This window comes from Budorcas taxicolor, chromosome 3 (assembly GCF_023091745.1).
Source record: "Budorcas taxicolor isolate Tak-1 chromosome 3, Takin1.1, whole genome shotgun sequence".
Lineage (NCBI taxonomy): Eukaryota > Metazoa > Chordata > Mammalia > Artiodactyla > Bovidae > Budorcas > Budorcas taxicolor.
Genome location: NC_068912.1, coordinates 92,745,485 through 92,765,038, shown reverse-complemented (window position 1 = coordinate 92,765,038; position 19,554 = coordinate 92,745,485). Strand labels below are relative to the sequence as shown.

Below are 19,554 nucleotides of genomic sequence, written 5' to 3'. Positions count from 1 at the left end.
CAGTCAGAAGGGCTGGAGGCCTCAGTGCCTACAGTTAACATGCGTGTGTGTGTGTGTGCATGTGTGTGTGTGCAAACACAGGGATGTCCCTGGAAACCTTAGTCTCCACCTCAGCCAGAACGCTGCAGGTGTATCCAGGGCCTTACCTGCTAACCCAAGGTCTCACCCCAAAGTCTGCCCTGGGCACCCACAGCTCTCAAGCCTGATGCCTGTAAGGACCTGGTGCTCTGTGGATGAAATCAAGCCTGTGACCCCGAGTGAAGAGCCAGTGCCAGGGGCGAGCATATTCCCCATGACTCACCCAGCCATCAGCAGATGGGACACGAGCATTTGTGTGTAAGAGAGAAGGCTAGCTGAGCTGCTCTGACCCCAGATCACATGTGTCACCACCTGAACAACTGTGTGTGACACCAGACCATTGAGGGGAGAGAAGGGGGTACCTGATGAGTCCGAGGAGCTCTCCCCCAAGGTCCCCAGTGAATGGGGCACTGACCATTGTGACCGGCGGCCACATCCGTAGTATTGGTCCTTCCCTCTGCAAGCAGGGGAGGCCCCCAGGCAGAGCTCCCCCAGGCAGTGAGCCGGGCACAGCACTGTGGGGGCAAACCCGGAGGCCGTGGGAACTCACCATGCACTTGTTGGGCTTCTCCCCCGAGTGCACCCTCATATGGATGAGCAGCTTGTAGCGGGCGTTGAAGGGCTTGTAGCGACGCACGCAGCCTGCCCAGAAGCAGGTGAAGTCCTCGCCCTTGCGCTGGTCGATGTGGCTCTTCTCGATGTGCCGCACCAGCTCCTCCTGCTGCTCATAGGCTGCACAGCAGTCCACCCAACGGCACGCCTGCCGCCCAGCCAACCCCCTGCCCGCCAGGCCCAGCCCCAGGCCTCCAAGGCCCGGGCCAGGCGGCAGCTGAGACAAGGGGTAGGGGGGCGGCAGGCCCTGCTGGTGAGGCCCGAAGAGCTCTGAGAACTCGTCTGCGGGCTCCTGCTTCAGGAAGCTGGCCTTCCGGCAGGCTTCAAGCCGCAAACTGCCCTCAGGGCTCTCGGTGGACGCAGAGCTGGGCCGGGCCCGCTTGGGAGGGCCTCCCGTGTCTCCCGGCGGAGGGGGGCTCCGGAGTCCGTTGACACAGGTAACCAGGGCTGTCTGGGAGGAGCGGATGATGGAAGTGATATCGGAGGCGGCGCAGGGCGAGACGGAGACCGACGAGGTGGGGGGCAGCCCCAAGAGGCAGCAGCGCTTCAGGCCCCCCTCCGGGAGGTGGGCCTCAGGTGGGGGTCCCAGGCCCGAGCTGGGTTCGCTGCCCAGAAGGTAGCAGGAAGGTGCGGGGTTGGCAAGGCCTCGGCCCGGGAGGTCCAGGTCTGTGTGCAGGCCTGTGGCCGGCGGGGCCCGGCAGTGGGCGGATGGGGGTGCGCGAGCTTCCGTCATGGCGCGGTAGTCAGGCAGGGATTCCTGCTTGATGTGCTGTGTGGCCGGGAGGCCACCATTCACATAGGTGGCCTGGGGCCTGGGGGACCTGGAAGACAGCGCAGAGGGGTCATGAGAGGGTGGGCACTCCACAGTGGGGAGGGCCGGGCGGGGACAGTGGGAGCCTGAGGACGGAGCCGGCGGAGAAACCCAGAGCAGAGGAGGAAGGCTGAGGGCTGGCAGCAGAGATGAGGACTGGTGGTCCAGTGAGCAGGAAAGAGCATGGAGCAAGAGGGGAGAGAGAAGAAGAGGAGAGGGCTGGGGAGATGTTCAAGAGAGGCAGGAGGTCTGAAAACATGACTGTGTGGGGGAAGGTGCCAGTGAGGCGCGCATTTTGTCCTTTTATTATATCCAGACCACCCTCTCCAGCACCCTCGCCAAGCACCATGTGTCCTGCCTCTGAGGCCTCCCTGGGTCTGCCCTGTCTCCCTGCCCGTGACCTTTTAGTGAGTTCTGGAGGAAGAAGGCTGAGAATGGTTTGCTGAGGGACACCAAGTCCAGTCTGTTTTAAATTCTGCTTACTTGTCCCTTAAATCTCTCTTAATTCTTGTAATCATTCTTTACTTCTAAAAATGTGATGTTTTGCCCCAAGCAATCTGTTTTTTTCCACTGTGAACATCAGTGGGTAGGGGTTTGAATCACAGTCACAGTGAGGGGTCATCCCAGGAAAAACTGAAGAAAACTTTTTTCGGGGGGAATGTTCCAGAATGTCAAGCGAGTGAGTGCACCAAATGCCACTCTGGGGAGAAGCCATGGGAAGGCAGGCCAAGTGGGACAGTGTGAGATCTAGGTTAACTGCTCTTAACCCTCAGGTCTCTCTCTCTTTTTAAAAAAATATTTATTTTTTTTTTAATTTATTTGGCAGCACCGAGTCTTAATAGCAGCACGCAGGATCTTCTGTCTTCGTGGCAGCACCCAGGATCTAATTTCCTGACCAGGGATCGAACCTGGGTCTCCTGCATTTTGGGAGCATGGAGTCTTAGCCACCAGACCACTAGGGAACACCCAACCCCCAGGTCTCAGGTTGAGACCTGGGGCCAGGCTCAGCCACACCTCGCTGTGCAGACCTTGGCAAGATGCTCTGGACCTCTCCCTGCACCCCAATGTTGAATGGCTCTCCTGAGGGTGAGGATGACGATGGGCAGGGCCCGGCTGGTCAAGACGCTGTCATCATCACACCTTCCTAGAAGGGGCCTCTCCCAAATGCAGGACAAGTCCATGCAGAAAGAGGTGTCAGGGCCTGCTGGGCATCAGAGAATTCTGAGAAGGGGAGACACCAGCAAAGTGACACTGGGCTCAGGGCCAGAGAAGCCCCAGCAGCTGGCTGGACAGAGTATGAGGCCTGCAGATGTGCCCAAAGCCTGACCCCACACACCCTTGCACCGTTCCCCAGCCAAGCCTCAGTTTCCTCACCTGTGAAATGAGGACTAAACCTCCCTACCACGGAGGGTGGCTGCCAGGATCAAGGGAGGAGACAGGTGCTGTGACAGCCTCTGGGAGGAGGACAGGGTGAAGGGTACCACCAGCACTGTCCTTATTACCGCCGTCTTCCTGGGGCTCTTTGGAGCCAGGGGTGGTGGGGTCATCCCCTGTCCCTCTGCTTCCCAACGTGGCCCGGCAGCCCCATCCCCTCCCTCTTGGGTCCCTGAAGGTCTGGCATCCTCAGCTCCAGCCTTGAGGTGGAGGAGCAGAGACAGGACAGGAGAGTAGGAAAGTCAGAGCCTGGAGCCCTCAGAGACCACTGGCTCCAACACCATTGCTACCAAGAGGGCTGGGGGCCCACAGAAGCCACAGCAGCAAACCAGCGACAGGGCTGGGACCAGAGCCTGGGCTCCCCTTCCCTCCCAGTGTGTAGACTTCCCATGTGCAAAACCTAACCTGAAGTGCTCCCTGGATGGGAGGCTGGGCAAGGGGCTCTTCTGTTTGGTTCTCAATTACACTTGAACAAGTCTCTGCCTCACTCACCAGAGGCCTCTCTTCCTTCCCAGGAACTTTGCTGTCCAGAGCATGGTCACCAGGTGGAATCAGAGGGAGCAAACACATACCCCCAATCTACAGGGCTGGGGACTCTGGGCCCACTATTGCCAGCAGAAAGCTCTGAGCAGCTTAAAGATCTTATCTGAAGTTATGACTTTGTGGAGCTTAAAAACAATAGTGCTCTTTGCATGGTCATGATCCTGATTCCGGCGGAGGTGGGCATGGGTAGGGAAGGGCAGCCAGATGAGCATCTGTTTGGAGCAATCTCTTTAAAAACAGACCGTGTGTAAAATAGATGCCAGTGGGAATTTTCTGTGTGATTCAGGTAGCCCAACCTGGTGCTCTGTGACAGCCTAGAGGGGTGGGATGGGGTGGGAGGTGGAAGAGAGGTTCAAGAGGGAGTGGACACGTGTATGCCTACGGCTGATTCATGCTGATGTATGGCAGAAACCAACACAGCATTGTAAAACAACTATCCTCCAATTAAAAATAAGTACATTAAAAAATAACAAAGCCAGGTTAAAGCAACCAGCACTAGGAGAAGAGAAGAGCTGTGTCATTCTCTGACTGAGTTACCCGAGTTTGTTGTTTAGTCGCTGTCAAGCCAGAATCTTTTGTGATCCCATGGACTATGGCCCACCAGGCTCCTCTGTCCATGGGATTCTCCAGGCAAGACTAGTGGAGTGGCTTGCCATGCCCTCCTCCAGGGGATCATCCCAATCCAGGGACTGAACCCACATCTCCTGCACTGCAGGTGGATTCTTTACCACTGAGCCACTAGGGAAGCGAGTTACCTGAATAATCAACAGCAAAACCTTGATTAGCATCAGGCAGGGAAGGGTCAGCTCAGGCCCCAGGGTCTCCTGGCTCTGAATGCCAGCTAAGGCAGCCCCTCTCCTTGCCCTCGTTGTCCCTGTGAGGCTAGGCAGTGGTTCTGGCCCTGCTCTGCTGCTGAGCCCTGTCACCCCAGGCAATTCCCATCGCAATCTCTAGAAACTGTAAGCACAGGTCCCTAGAAGGAAGGAACAACTCCAGCCACTTTCCCAGGGGCCATCTCATGAATCCCAACAATACAGTGATGCACGTATCTGCTGAAGGCATGGCCAAATTCTTCAAGGGAGACACTACCATCTGTTTGACTTAGGAATGAAGCAATGTGCCCAGCCCTCAGAGGCAGGCAGTGAAAGCAGGAATTTGAACCTGATCTGTTGGAATCAGAGGGAGCAGCATGAACGGAGAGACCCCAAGACACAAGGCAATCCAGTGGGAGGGAGAAGGCGCAGGATCCAACTGGGTGTGGGATGGGGACTGGGGGCTCTTTTTCTTCAGGAAAATGAGGAAGTTTGGAAGAGCCAGAACAGCAGCAGAAGTGGCAGCGACTCAGACTGATGCTGGTGCAGGGTCCTGGGTACAGACTCTGCTGTGCTCTGACAAATGACATCCAAAATAACAAATGATGTTTCTCATCATCTCTACCAAAAAAAAAAAGGAAAAAAAATTCTCCTCCCTAAGCTTTGACTAGATTACCATAGCTTCTTCCATGGGCTTCCCTGGTGGCTCAGAGGTTAAAGCGTCTGCCTCCAATGCAGGAGACCCGGGTTCGATCCCTGGGTCAGGAAGATCCGTTGGAGAAGGAAATGGCAATCCACTCCAGTATTCTTGCCTGGAGAATCCCATGGAGGGAGAAGCCTAGTAGGTTACAGTCCACGGGGTCGCAAAGAGTCGGACACGACTGAGCGACTTCACCTTCACCTTCACCTTCTTCCATGAGATACAAGGAATTTCACTGAGCAAATTAGATGCTGCCAGGGGAGCCTCAGTGAACAATCAAGCAGATAAATGCATTTGACTGTCACCAAAGCAATGCACAGATCAAAGTCTAAAAGATGCTTGCTTACTCCTCGTCACGTATTTAAATGCGTCCCCTTAAAATTCATAGCTTGAAGTCCTAACCCCCAGTGCGACTGGATTTGGAGGTAGAGCCTTTAGGGAGATGATTAAGGTTAAATGTGGAAATAGGGCAAGGCCCTGATCCAACAGGACGGGAGTCCTTGTAAGAATAAGACAAGACACCAGAGGTGCACACACCAAGAAAAGACCCCGTGAGGACACAGGGGAGCAAAATGGCGGCCGTCTGTGAGCCCAGGAGAGAGCCCTCAGGAGAGACCAGACCTGCAGACACCTGGATCCCGGACCTCCAGAGCTGTGAGGAGATAAATGTCTGTTCTTTGAGTCACCAAATCTGAAGGGTTTTGTTATGGCAGCCCAAGCAGATTCACTGTTGTTGTTATTCAGTTACTAAGTCATGTTCAACTCTTTGTAACCCCATGAACTGCAGCACACCAGGCTTCGCTGTCTCTCACCACCCCCCAGAATTTGCTCAAACACATGTCCATTGAGTCAGCGATGCCATCCAACCATTTCATCCTCTGTTGCCTGCTTCTCCTCTTGCCTTCAACCTTTGCCAGCAGCGAGGTCTTATCCAATGAGTCAGCTCTTCTCATCAGGTGGGAAATACTGGAGCTTCAGCATCAGTCCTTCCAATGAATATTCAGGACTGATTTCCTTTAGAATTGACTGATTTGATCCCCTTGCAGTCCCATGGACTCTCAGGAGTCTTCTCCAGCACCACAGTTCGAAAGCATCAGTTCTTCAGCGCTCAGCCATCTTTATGGTCCAACTCTCACATCTGTATGTAACCACTGGAAAACCCATAGCTTTGCCAATATGGACCTTTGTGAGCAAAGTGGTGTCTCTGCTTCTATGCTGTCTAGGTTTGTCACAGCTTTCCTTCCAAGGAGCAAGTGTTTTCTAATTTCATGGCTGCAGTCACCGTCTGCAGTGATTTTGAAACCTAAGAAAATAAACTCTGTCACTGCTTCCACTTTTCCCCCATCTATTTGCCATGAAGTAATGGGACTCGATGCTATGAACTTAGTTTTATGAATGTTGAGCTTTAAACCAGTTTTTCACTCTCTTTCACTTTCATCAAGAGGCTCTTTAGTTCCTCTTCACTTTCTGACATTTGGGTGGTGTCATCTGCATATCTGAGGTTACTGATATTTCTCACAGTAATCTTGATTCCAGTTTGTGCTTCACCCAGCCCAGCATTTCGCATGATGTACCCTTCATAGAAGTGAAACAAGCAGGATGACAATACACAGCCTTGCTGTACTCCTTTCTCAACTTTGAACCAGTCTTTTGTTCTATGTCCAATTCTAACTGTTGCTTCTTGACCTGTATACAGGTTTCTCAGGAGACAGGTAAGGCTTTCTGGTATTCCCATCTCTAACAATTTTCCACAGTTTGTTGTGATCCACACAGTTTAAGGCTTTCGCGTAGTCAATGAAACAGAAGTGGATGTTTTTCTGGAATTCCCTTGCTTCCTCTATGATCCAACAAATGTTGGCAATTTGATCTCTGGTTCCTGAGCCTTTTCTAAACCCAGCTTGTACATCTGGAATTTCTCGGTTCATGTACTGCTAAAGCCTAGCTTGAAGGATTTTGAGCATTATCTTGCTAGCACGTGAAATGAGTGCAATTGTGTGGTAGTTCGAACATTCTTGGGCATTGCCTTTCTTTGGTGTTGGAATGAGAACTGACCTTTTTTTTATCCTGTGACCACTGCTGAGTTTTCCAAATTTGCTGGCATATTGACTGAAGCACTTTAACAGGATCATCTCTTAGGGTTTTAAATAACTCAACTGGAATTCCATCACCTCCACTAGCTTTGTTCATAGTAATGCTTCCTAAGGCCTACTTGACTTCACACTCCAGGATATCTGGCTATAGGTGAGTGACCACATCATCGTGGTTATCTGGGTCATTAAGACCTCTTTTGTACAGTTTTTCTGTGTATTCTTGCCACCTCTTCTTAACCTCTTCTAATTCTGTTACGTCCTTACTGTTTCTGTCCTTTTCGTGCGCCCATCTTTGCATGAAATGTTTCCTTGGTATCTCCAATTTTCTTGAGGAGCTCTCTAGTCTTTCCCATTCTATTGTTTTCTTCTATTTCTTTGCATAGTTCAGTTAAGAAGGCTTTCTTATCTCTCCCTGCTATTCTCTGGACTCTGTATTTAGTTGAATATTGTATATATCTTTCTTTTTCTTCCTTGCCTTTACTTCTCTTCTTTTCTCAGCTATTTGTAAAGCTTCTCAAACAACCACTCTGCCTTCTTGCTTTTCTTTTTCTTTGGGATGGTTCTGGCCACTGCCTCCTATGCAATGTTATAAACCTCCATCCATAGTTCTTCTGGCACCCTGTCTACCAGACTAATCCTTCAATCTATCCATCATCTCCACTGTATAATCATATGGGATATGATTTAGGTCATACCTGAATAGTACAGTGTTTTTCCCTACTTTCTTCTATTTAAGCCTGAATTTTGTGATAAGGAGCTCATGATCTGAGCCACAGTCAGTTCCAGGTCTTGTTTTTGCAGACTGTATAGAGCTTCTCCATCTTCAGCTGCAAAGAATATAATCAATCTAATTTTTCAGTATTCACGATCTGGTGATGTCCACATGCAGAGCTGTCTCATATGTTGTTGGAAGAAAGTGTTTGCTATGACCAGTGTGTTCTCTTGACAAAACTCTGTTAGCCTTTGCCTGCTTCGTTTTTTATTCCAAGATCAAACTTGCCTGTTACCACAGGGATCTCTTGACTTCCTACTTTTGCATTCCAATACCCTATGATAAAAAAGGTTATCTTTTCTTGGTGTCAGTTCTAAAAGATCTTGTAGGTCTTCACAGGGCCAGTCAACTTCAGCTTTTTTGGCATTAGTGGTTGGGGCATGGACTTGTATTACTGTGATGTAGAATGGTTTGCCTTGGAAACAAAACAAGATCATTCTGTCATTTTTGAGATTGCACCCAGGTACTGCATTTTGGACTCTTGTTGTCTAGGAGGGGAACTCCACTTCTTCTAAGGAATTCTTACCCACAGTAGTAGATGTAATGGTCACCTGAATTAAATTTTTCCATTGTCATCCATTTTAATTCACTGAATCCTAAGATACCAGTGTTCACTCTTGCCACCTCCTGCTTGAACCTCCTGCAAGGTTCAATTTGCCTTGATTCATGAATGTAACATTCCAGTTTCCGGCTCAGTACTGTTCTTTACAGCATCAGACTTCACTTTCACTACTAGACACATCCACCACTGAGCGTCATTTCCACTTTGGCCCAGCCACTTCATTCTTTCTGGAGCTATTATTAATTGCCCTCCACTCTTGCCCAGTAGCATGCTGGACAACTTCTAACCTGAGGTGGGTGGGGCTGGCTCATCTTCTTATGTCATATCTTTTGCCTTTTCATACTGTTCATGGGGTTCTCACAGCAAGAATACTGGAGTGGTTTGCCATTCCCTCCTCCAGTGGATCACACTGTGTCAGAACTCTTCACTATTACCCATCCGTCTTGAGTGGCTCTGTATGCACGGTTCATAGCTTCCCTGAGTTACGCAAGCAGAGTAATACACTCATGTAAATCAGAAGTCTCACTGGTATCAAAGAAAGCCACAGAGAGCCTATAGTCTCAAAGAAAATGGTTCCATGTGAGAAAAATAAGCCCCCTGCTAACTAGGACTCTCTCCCATCATGGAGCTCTCAGTGAAAAGTAAACTCTGTTGGGGAGATCTTTACTTCCTTCACCAAGGCACCCCCACCCCCAGCATGAACCATGATGCCCAGCACAGAACTGGGGCTTGATAAATTAGGAACCAGCTATAAACGGGCAAGTGGGCCAGTTTTAGACTTTCTGATCAGTGAGACAGGTCCCAGGAGAGCAGCCCCAGGCAGTGGATGAGGGCTCTGGGGCTGAGTGGGTGGGTGCAGAGGCCTGTCTGGGGTTAGTCTCTACCTGTCAGCAAACTAGAGGGCATAGCAATGCAGTTGGGACCCTTGAAGAAGTCTCAGGAGGCAGAGTTCAGTCCAGTATGCAATCTGATGGAATATCTGTTCAGAGGTACACATTACTGGAAACGTGCCAGCATTGAATGATGGTTACCTGGCAGAGTTCTATGGGGAAAGGGACGTCTAGATGGAGGAACTCCTCTCTGCTCTAGGAACAGTCCAGGATGGACACTACAGTGTGCATGAACCCTGAGCTGGGGTCTCCCTCCCCAACTTCTCTATCATCCTCTGAATCTTATTCTTCTGAAATGACTGATTCTAACAGTCAGCTCAGCTTCTGCAATGGGGAAACCCACCACAGGAAGATCATTCCTACGTCTCATGAGGTGCTGCAGTGCTGAGGTGTGGAGCCTGGACCAGGCAGCTATCCACATGCCTCATGGGCTCCAGCTGGTCTCCAGCCCTCCCATGCCTCAGTTTCCCTGTGTGTCCCATGAGCCAGGTGAGACCTAGGAAACCCTAGGTCTGTGGGGCCTAGGGACTGTCTACAGAAGGCAGCTGACGCATGGGGCTGGAGCACATACCTGCTGGGGTGGGGGAAATGCAGCAGCCTCTCGCAGGCGAGGGGGTGGCCCCGGGGTGGCGGGCTTCCTGCAGGGAGGAACAGGCCCTGGCGGCAGGTGGGGCCAGGGCCCTCGGCAAGGTCCAGATCCAGCAGACTCTTCTCCGAGCCTGGAGTGCATTGGCCGTAGCTCCCGTTCACTATGCAGAGAGAGACAGGAGGAGACAAAGTGAGTGGGGACGGCCTATAGAAGGTGTGGGTGCAGGGCAGTCACTGGGGTACATGGGGCACAGAGCCCCTTGAGCAATACTACCCGAACCTCCACTGTACCAAGCACTGGGGACCCCTGTTAATTCCTATAATCACCAACGGGGTCTGTACTAAACTCCCCAGTTCTCAGATGCAGATGCTGAGCTCCAGTGGGTAACTGTTCATCTTCATACAAACGCAGAACACCTACAACATACGAGACACTGTTCCGGGTGCGGGAACACGGGGGGCTAGACACACACACTCCTGCCTCTTGGAGTTGACAATCTAGGGTCCTGGCACTTATCTGACAACATGCATGGCCACAGCGGGGGCTGGGTGCCCAATGGTTGAGTGTCACCGACACTTGTAGGTCAAAGAGGAGGTGCTCACTAGCAGCATGTGTCCTTGCGATCACCAAAGCTCAATGCACATTGTTCTCCAAATTGCGTTACTCCACAGAGGCACAGGACAGTTATTCACACCTCTCTCTCTCCATGGTTCTTTGACGGGCTATCACAGGCCCTGCTGTACCCAACTCCTGGATTTTTAAGGAGACAAACTGAGGTAGATGTGCCTCAGTGAGTCTTGAAATCTATGTGCATGCTCAGTAGTGTCCAACTGTTTACAGTCCCATGGACTGTAGCCCGCCAGGCTATTCTGTCCATGGGATTCCCCAGGCAAGACTACCCACTGGAGTGGGTTGCCATTGCCTATTCCAGGGGATCTTCCTGATCCAGGGACTGAACCTGCATCTTCTGTGGCTCCTGCATTGGCAGGTGGATTCTTTACCTCTCTGCCATCTGGGAAGCCCCTTGAAATCTACAGAAAGCCCTTCAAAACTATATAAAGTATAAGCGAATGTTAGGCATGGTTGCTACATGTCCATTGCCCCCCTGCATCTCGGTTTCCTCTTTTAGAGTGTGATGAGGGTTAATCCGAAGCCTGTCTTCCTGAACTTTCCACCCAGTCATTTGGCAGGGTTATGTGAAGGAGGAAAGGGTACGGGCTTCAGGGCCTGGTGAGCCCCATGTGAGCCCCTCCTGCCCTCAACCAAGCCTGTGACTCAGACAAGTCCCTCCCCAAGGCTGAGTCCCCAGTAACAAAACGGGGATAGCCGTGCAAGTTCTCCAGAGATGCTGTCAGGTGTTGCGAGCTGAGGTGCAGAGCCCCTAGGCGAGCGTGGGTGCCCGGTGAGTGGGGTACCAGGAGTGGAGAGTGCTCTTAACGTCCAACAGCACCCTGAAAAGTACAGGGATAAACATTACTAACAGCCCCAAGGGGGCTTTCCCAGTGGCTCGGGGTAAAGAATCCTCCTGCAATGCAGAAGATGTGGGTTCGATTCCTAGGTTGGGAAGATCCCCTGGAGAAGGAAATGGCAACCCACTCCAGTACTCTTAACTAGGAAATTCCATGGACAGAGGAGACTGGAGGGCTACAATCCATGGCGGCACAAAAGAGTCAGACACGACTTAGTGACTAAACAACAACCGGCCCAAGGACTGTCTAGGGACTATCAACACTGAGCAAGATAAACCATTAAGATGGGAAAAGAGCTGATATCAGTGCACAATTAGCCTGGAAGTTTAAGGACAAGGACAAGAGAAGTGCCCCTTTGCTGAGCAGTATGCGCAGGTCCTCACTCCACTGCCTCACTGGGGCCTTCTACTGCCCTTGCAGGGAGAGATCAGGGTTATACCCATTGTACAGAGGAGAAAGCAGAGGCTCAGGAAGGCTAAACTGCTCACTTGATCACACAGCTAGTAACAGTATGGGCTGGACTTCTGGCTCATGCCCATCAGACCGAAACCCCACGTTTTAATCCCTATATAATAAAAAGTGGCCTCTCAGAGTGACAAAAGTCCAACCTCATTCTCAAGGATCCAGCTCCCCCAAGCCTAATTCTACCCTGTCCGCCACCCAAGGCAGCCCTTTCACAGAAGGCCAGACCCTCAGTGCTAACTTGCTGTGTGCCCAAAGCTCCAGCAGACACAGGCATTCACCTGCCAAGCTCTTTACAGTTTGCAGGTGAGAATGCAATGCTCTCAAGGTCCCAGGGCAGCTGACGCATCTCCAGACAAGCATGTCCTCAGAAGTGGCCCTCTGGTCACTTTCTCAGGCCGAGCACTGGCCAACATCCTGCTGTGAGGAAACCTCACTCCAGCCAGCTTTGGCTGCTGCTTGGCCAGCCCCTCACAAGCTTATTTTTTAATAAATTGGCCGTTTTTTAATTAAAAAGAAATCCCTGGTAACAAATGTGAATGGCCTGAGTTAATGAGAGCAGGCTGCCACTCATTTAACTCTGTCTCTGCTTGGCGGTCTCCGCCTTTCCCACATCATTTCTGCTTGTGATTTTATTGTCCCACTGAGGCAAACCCTGGGACTGAGCCTCAGAAAGCTGTGGATAATTTTATGACCATTAATAGCATTTGGCACAAAGACAGCTTCATCATCACGTGGGGCTGTTCTGCCAGGGTCTTTCTTCCAGAGCCTTTGAGTCAAGGATGTGGTTCTGAGGTTCTTTCCCCAATAGGCCCATTGGATAACCTACCCTCTCTGGATTACCTGTTCCTCCTTCCCACAGGAAGATATGTGGAGAGACGGAAGGCAGAGCCCCAGAAGGTGCCCGGCAGCCCAGCATGCATCAAGTCCTATTCATCAAGCCTTCCCACTTGATTACCAGGAACATTCAGTTCTTTGAAGCGTTCACCCCATGAGGTGGACTCATTACCACCATTTTCCAGATGAGAACAGTTGAGATTTGGAGATTGGGTGCCTTTCCCTAGGCGCTGGGGTCTGTAAGAGGCAGGGTCACAACACAAACCCAGATCCCTCAGGCTTCAAAGCTCAAGTCCTGCCCTGTTGCCTCTCAGGCAACTGATCAACAACCGTGGACTCCGAAGCAAGCATCCTCCCTATTTGACTCCAGTAAGATCATGTTGCAGAGCCTCTGGGGAAGTCAAAATACAGCCGTTACAACGACTCCTAAACTCCAATCTTTGCAACAACTCTGCCAGGTGGTAAGACCACTCCATCTCAGACAAAGACTCAGAGGAGTTTAGTGGGTTACCCAAGGTCACACAGGGAGTAAGGGGCTCAGTTGAGATATAAACCCATCACCTCTCGGGGGAAGAAACAGTCATTACTAGACCAACAATTGGGGACTACTGGCTTCCCCACTGGGCACAGTAAGAAGCCTTCCTACACTAAATAAAGGGAGGGAAAGAGGAAGGAGCCCCTGGGTCACAGTTTGGCGCTGCTCGGGCTCCAAGTCCATTCAAGCCCTGCTCTTATGTGACCCTCACAGCACCCTGATGAAAGCACTGGCCTCCCCACCCCACAGAGGGACACACAGCACCAGAGCTGGCAAGTGGCCACCCGAGGTCACATGGCAATTGCTAAGTCCAAACCCAGGTCTCCCCAAACTCGTGCCAGACCTGCTCCAGGCCACCTGCATTCTCAAAACCTAGAAATTAAAGCAGAGGCTGTGTCCCAGAGACACTGCCACCACTGGAAAGATGTGGTTACTGTCACTCTGCAACCCTGGGCCCTCCCACCACCCTCCTGCCTGTTGGCATTCCTCTCTGTCCCCAAGGGCACCACAGGGCCTACCCTGGCTTACTGTGTGTCTCCAGGAAGCAGGGGTGGTGTCCTTCTCTGGGAAGGCAGGGAAATGAGAGGGGACACATCGGCCCCACTGCCCTGAGGTGGCTGTGGGTACCCTGAAAAGGGACTGGCACCCAGAAGCTATGCTTCCCTCTGTACCACAGGGAGCCATAAACAGACCTCGGGCTTGGCTCTCCCCATATAAATGAAGCTTCTTTGGAGGCTTGGAGGGTGAGAAGATCCTCTTTATTTTTGCAAATTGATGAGAAAATCTAGAATGTCAGGCCTGGGACTGAGTGACCATCTATTTTACTAACAGATGAAGAAACTGAGGCTTGGAGAGAGTCAGGACCTGCTTTAGTCACACAAAAAATCCATAGCAGAACCTGGACTGCCACCCCCCGGCCTAGGTTAAGAGTTTGGTTTGGCTTCCTCTGCAAGTCTCAGTTTGCTCATCTGTAAAATGGTGCTAACACCTACCTCACAAGATTGCGGGGACAATTAAGAGGGATTACGAACCCAATGCACTTGTCATGGTGCCTAACTCACAGCAAGCACTTGAAAAGCAATGGTGATGGAATAATAACTACTTCTTCCATTTATCCTTGAGTTCAGGACAGGGCTGGAGGCAGGGCCCTGAATGAGAACAATGACCCCGGGAAGGTCAGGTGTGGATGACCCTGAGACCAGGCTCAGAAGGACAAACCCCCAAAGCTGAGGTGTCACCAAATGCAGGACTGGGCAGCCTGAATGAGGTCACAGCCAGCAAATCCACAGAAAGTGGCTCTCGTTACACACCACAGCATTTTGTAAATTACCGTAATGACTTGGCTATAAAGTGGTACCGTATATAAGGTGACTCCCCACAGGAATTTTAATTTACACTGAAAACTGCCAAGTCTGCATGAGAGGGACAATGATGCATTCAGCATCTCAGGCCCAGATGCCACCTCCTTGTCCCAGGAACAGCCAGTGGCTAGGTCTAGGAAGGCCTACATGATGACTGCTCCTTGTTAATGGACAAGCAGACTTTTAGTGCTCATCAGGTGCCCAGCTAGTGATAGGGTACTGCAATTTACAGTCCATAAAAAACTTCACAGCCATCACCTATGAGCTTTGCTACAACCCTCAGAAGTTGGCCAGGGAGGCTCCGAGGGGGCAAACAATTTGCCCAAGCTCACACAGCAAGTGCAGGGCTCAGATAGCAAACTTTCTCTGTGATAGGCAAGACAGTACATATCTTAAGCTTTACGGGCCATACATTCTCTGCCACAACTACTCGACTCTGTTTTACTGTGAAAAGCAGCCACAGACAACAAGTAAACAGAAGATTGGGCTGTGTGCCAATAAAACTTTATTGAGAAGAACAGTTCACTGGCTCTTCGACTGTAACATACTGACCCCAATCTAGTGCAGCAGTTAGAGATGGGCTTTACAATTAGACCTTTCCACATCTAGAAAACAGGAGCATTTTACAGGAGGGAGCTGATGACATGAAAACCACTGTCTGCTCTGACTGCAGGGCCAGCCCTTGGTGGTATCTGATAAATGAAGGTGCCTTCAGCCTTGTTTTGGGGTCCCCACAGCCTGGGCTCACCCCCTATCTGGGCATTACCTCCCACTTCCACAATGCCTTGCTGCCACACTGCATTTTCCCCTGCCCTCCACTCAGGGTGCCTGATGCCTTCCAAGTCCCTCTGGAACCCCAAAGCTCAGTAGAAGTGCATCTACTTCTGGAATGTTCTTTGGTCTTTCCTGCTCTCCCCAAGCTCCCCCACCTCTGCACAGGTCAGTCCCTGCAAATAGCTGCCAGTTAGGGTGCACCTAACCTAGCATCTGCCAAATACTTGACATGTTTGATCCCCCAGTTCAGTTCAGTTCAATCGCTCAGTTGTGTCCAACTCTTTGCAATCCCATGGACTGCAGCATGCCAGGCTTCCCTGTCCATCACCAACTCCTGGAGCTTACTCAAATTCATGTCCATTGAGTCAGTGATGCCATCCAACCATCTCATCCTCTGTTGTCCCCTTCTCCTCCTACCTCCAATTGTTCCCAGCATCTGGGTCTTTTCCAATGAGTCAGTTTTTCCTGTCAGGTGGCCAAAGTATTGGAGCTTCAGCTTCAGCATCAGTTTGATCTCTAAATCTCAACAACATCACCACAAGGTGGGGTCTGTAAGATTCTGATCTACACCTCCACACTGATGCTTTTACATATAGTTAAAGCCCGGCCTCCCCTAGAGTCTGTGAAATCCTTCAGGACAAGGGTCTTGGAGCTCTAGAACTGCTGAATGTCAGTGCGTCTGAACAAATGATTTTTTCCAACTTTCTTCACACACAGAAGAGAAAACAGTGGCTTGGACTGGGGAGAGGCTGGTCCCAGTCACACAGCAAGCAGGTTCTCTTGACACCTGGCCCCACCAGGGCTATTCCCCTCACTCTGAGCACACGGTTAGACCCACAAGAGGTGCTATGAAACAATGGGGAATGGGGGGCTAGAACAATTGTCCAAAGTTCTCTTTCATGCTTACTTTATGTCAGACACTGTGACTTGGGGAAACAGAACAAGTTTTGTCATACACACACACACCTAGGTTGAAGTCCTTGCTCTATCATTAACTTTCTGGCTGCTTGGCCCTGATTTTCTGAGCCTCAATTCTTTCTTCTGTAAAACAGGAATAAGAATCTCAGCTCCAAGGGTGGCTGTGAGGAGTAAATGAGATAATAGATGTAGAGGTGTGGTGCCAGTGTAGCCAGTACTTTAGTAAAAGTCTCTCTCTTACTTTCTTGACAGGTGGGGATACACAGTCACAGCCTCCCTGGGGTGATGTGTCTCCAGCAACAGCAGCCTGTTCTCCTGGGCAGTGCACCCAAGTGGCCACAGAGGGCAGGCTCGGGCCAACAGGGTCTTAAGTCTGGGCTCTGCAGCCCCATCTCCAAGCCTCAGCCTTCCCCTGTGAGTAGTGGGAGTAGCAGGCCCAAGCAGAAGGGGAACCAGGGGCCCCAAACAGCAGGAGACACCAGACTCCATTCTGAGGCCCAGGTGAGTGCTGGCTCTCTAAGCGTGCTCAGCAGAAGCCAAGCTGGTGGTGCATCTGCATCCCAGGGGCCCTTCTTCCTCCATGTTGCCTCGTCATCCCCTCTTTTCCCACCTCATCAAACCCAAGGCCTAGAAATCAGCAGGAAATGAGACCTTCTGAAAGAGGAGAGGTAGGAAGGCAGACATCTGAGCTTTTTCTCCAGTCTCAAAAGCCCTGCAGAATGGCCTGCTCAATTCTGAGCCCTCTTGGGGTGTTGCAGGTCCCATCAGGGAGCCTGTAACCTTGCCGGGGCCCCTGGAGCTATCAAGCCTGATGCCTGAGGCCTCATGCCGGGCTTATGGCCGCCCAGCGTCTCTTACCCTAGAACACAAAAAACTCCATAAATTCTCTTTAAATCTATGCTAGATCTGTGGGGACTCAGGCCAGTAAAACCTGAGCATGCTCACTTCAGGATGGCGCTGCAGAGAATGCAGAGCGAGCCTGCAACTCTGTCCCATCCAGGGCCAGGAACTGAGCAGCCCAAGGCCGGCTGCACGTGGAGGTGCAGGTAAGTATATAAGCAGATACATACCAAGTTGCCCCTCAGACTCTCTTATTGCTATCAAATTAGCACATACTTGCTACAGAAAAAAATTAGAAAATGTACCAAGGCAACAAGTAGAAAATAAATGTCATGTAAACAGTCATAAACCAGAGAGCCAGAGCAGACATGAGCATGACCTCACATAAACTTCTGTGGCATTTCCCTAAGTATTCGTGTAATTTTTTTAACAGAAAGAATGATATGCTTATTTTCTTGCATTCCACCTTTTTCATTTAGTAATGCATCATGAATATTAAAGTTCACGAAGTACCCATTATGTGCAATGCACAGTACTAGGCTCTTTTCATGCCAGAATTACTAATACCATTTTCCAGAGGAAGAGTAAGTGGCTTACCCAAGGTCATGCATCTGTTGAATGGTGGAATCGCAAAGAAAGCCCAGCTCTCTCAGACTTGGAAGGCAGTGCTGACCCGGACATTGCTCCGTATCATTAAGAGATTTAGGGTCAATGCAGGCTGATTGTTTTCCTACTGTATGCATCTGCTTAGACTATCATTATAAAATATCATAGACTGGGTGGTTTAAAAAACAGAAATTTATTTTCTCACATTTCTAGAGGCTGGAAATCCATGATCAACGTTCCCGCTGATTTGGGTTCTGGTGAGGGCTCTCTTCCTGGCTTGCAGACAGCCACCTTCTCACTATGTCCCTCATATGGCCTTTCCTAGTGCTTGCATGGAGGTAGGGGGGAGGAGAGGGAGAGCACACATGTGCTCTCTGTCTCTTCTTATAAGAACACTAATCCCATTGGATCAGGGCCTCATCATCGTGACCTCATTTAACCTTCATTACTTCCTTAGAGGCCCCATCTCCAAATACAGCCATACTATAGGTTAGGGCTTCAACATCTGAATTAGGAGAGGGACACAAACATCCAGTCCATAACATTCAGTATGCATTCTCTCCTTTCCTCACCCTAGTAGGGTCCCATAATTCCACATCTATCTATGGGGCTTGAGAAGAGAGAATGTATAGCAGATAAGAGTGCAGATTCTAGGGTCTACCTGATGAGGTCTGAATCCTGGTTTTGCCATTTACTAGCTGTGACCTTGTCTAAGTTAAATGACTTAACTTCTCAGTGCCACAGTTTATGTAGTTAAAAAGGGTTTACACACCAAACGTGAAGTACAAAGAACAGTGCACCTGGACACAGCAGGTACTGCATAAATGTCTGCTCTCATTGTTCTTATTCAATTTTTAGGGTAGGATACAGAAGTCTGAACCAAGCAGCACATTCTAATCTCCCCAGCCACACTGCCACTGTGACTGGTTCAGAGACAGGCACAAAATGCAAGTTGGGAACTTCTCTCTGACATTAAGGAAAGAGCAGCCTCCACTCCTCTATATGTAAAGCTGTCCATATTGAAACATTACTAGCTATCATCACTCAGACATTACTTTTGCCAATTATCTATCTTTCTGAAGCAACAACGTATGTTAGACCTATTCACTATGCTCTATATTTCTTTTATGCTTTTTCATGAATTTTTCATCCTTTTTTAACTTTCATGTGCTGTCTAGATATTGTCTAATACCTATTTTCCAATTTATCAATCTTCTCTTTAACAGCATCTAACCTATTGAGTCCCTATGATAAAAACTCTCCAGAAAGTGGGCATAGAGGGAACCTGAAAGTGAAGTGTTAATCATTCAGTTGTGTCTGACTCTTTGCAACCTGACTGCAGCCTGCCAGGCTCCTCTGCCCTTGGAATTCTCCAGGCAAGAATACTAGAATGGGTAGTCATTCCCTTCTCCAGGGCATCTTCCTGATCCAGTTATCAAACACGGGTCTCCTGCACTGCAGGAGGATTCTTTATCATCTGAGCCACCGGGAAAGCCAGAAAGTGGGCAGGGAGGGAACCTACCTTAACATAGTAAGGACCATATACAACAAACCCACAGCTAAAATCATTCTCAGTGGTGAAAACCTGAAAGCATTTCCTCCAAGGTCAGGAACAAGATAAGGATGTCCACTCTTGCCACTTTTATTCAGCATAGTTTTGAAAGTCCTAGTCATGGCAATCAGAGAAGAAAAAGAAATAAAAGGAACCCAAACTGGAAAAGAAGAAGTAAAACCGTCACTGTTTGCAGAGGACATGATACTATATACAGAAAAATTCTAAAGATGCTACCAAAAACTATTAGAGCTCATCAATGAATTCAGTAAAGTTTTAGTACACAAAATTAATACACAGAAACCTC

The 19,554-nt window shown here is 50.0% G+C and overlaps 1 protein-coding gene and 1 non-coding gene across 2 annotated transcripts in view; one reads left to right on the top strand and one right to left on the bottom strand.

Annotated features, from left to right (window-relative positions):
• The window catches only part of GLIS1 (GLIS family zinc finger 1), a 250,567-nt gene that overhangs the window by 86,906 nt on the left and 144,107 nt on the right, over positions 1-19,554 (bottom strand). The window contains exons 2-3 of the mRNA XM_052637709.1: positions 9,876-10,053; positions 629-1,511 (exon numbers count right to left, since the gene is read on the bottom strand). Of these exons, the coding sequence (XP_052493669.1) occupies positions 629-1,511; positions 9,876-10,053 (1,061 nt within the window). The remainder of the gene's footprint in view (positions 1-628; positions 1,512-9,875; positions 10,054-19,554) is intronic.
• Positions 4,987-5,059, top strand: TRNAW-CCA (transfer RNA tryptophan (anticodon CCA)). Its single transcript has one exon. It is a non-coding gene; the product is annotated as a tRNA-Trp (tRNA).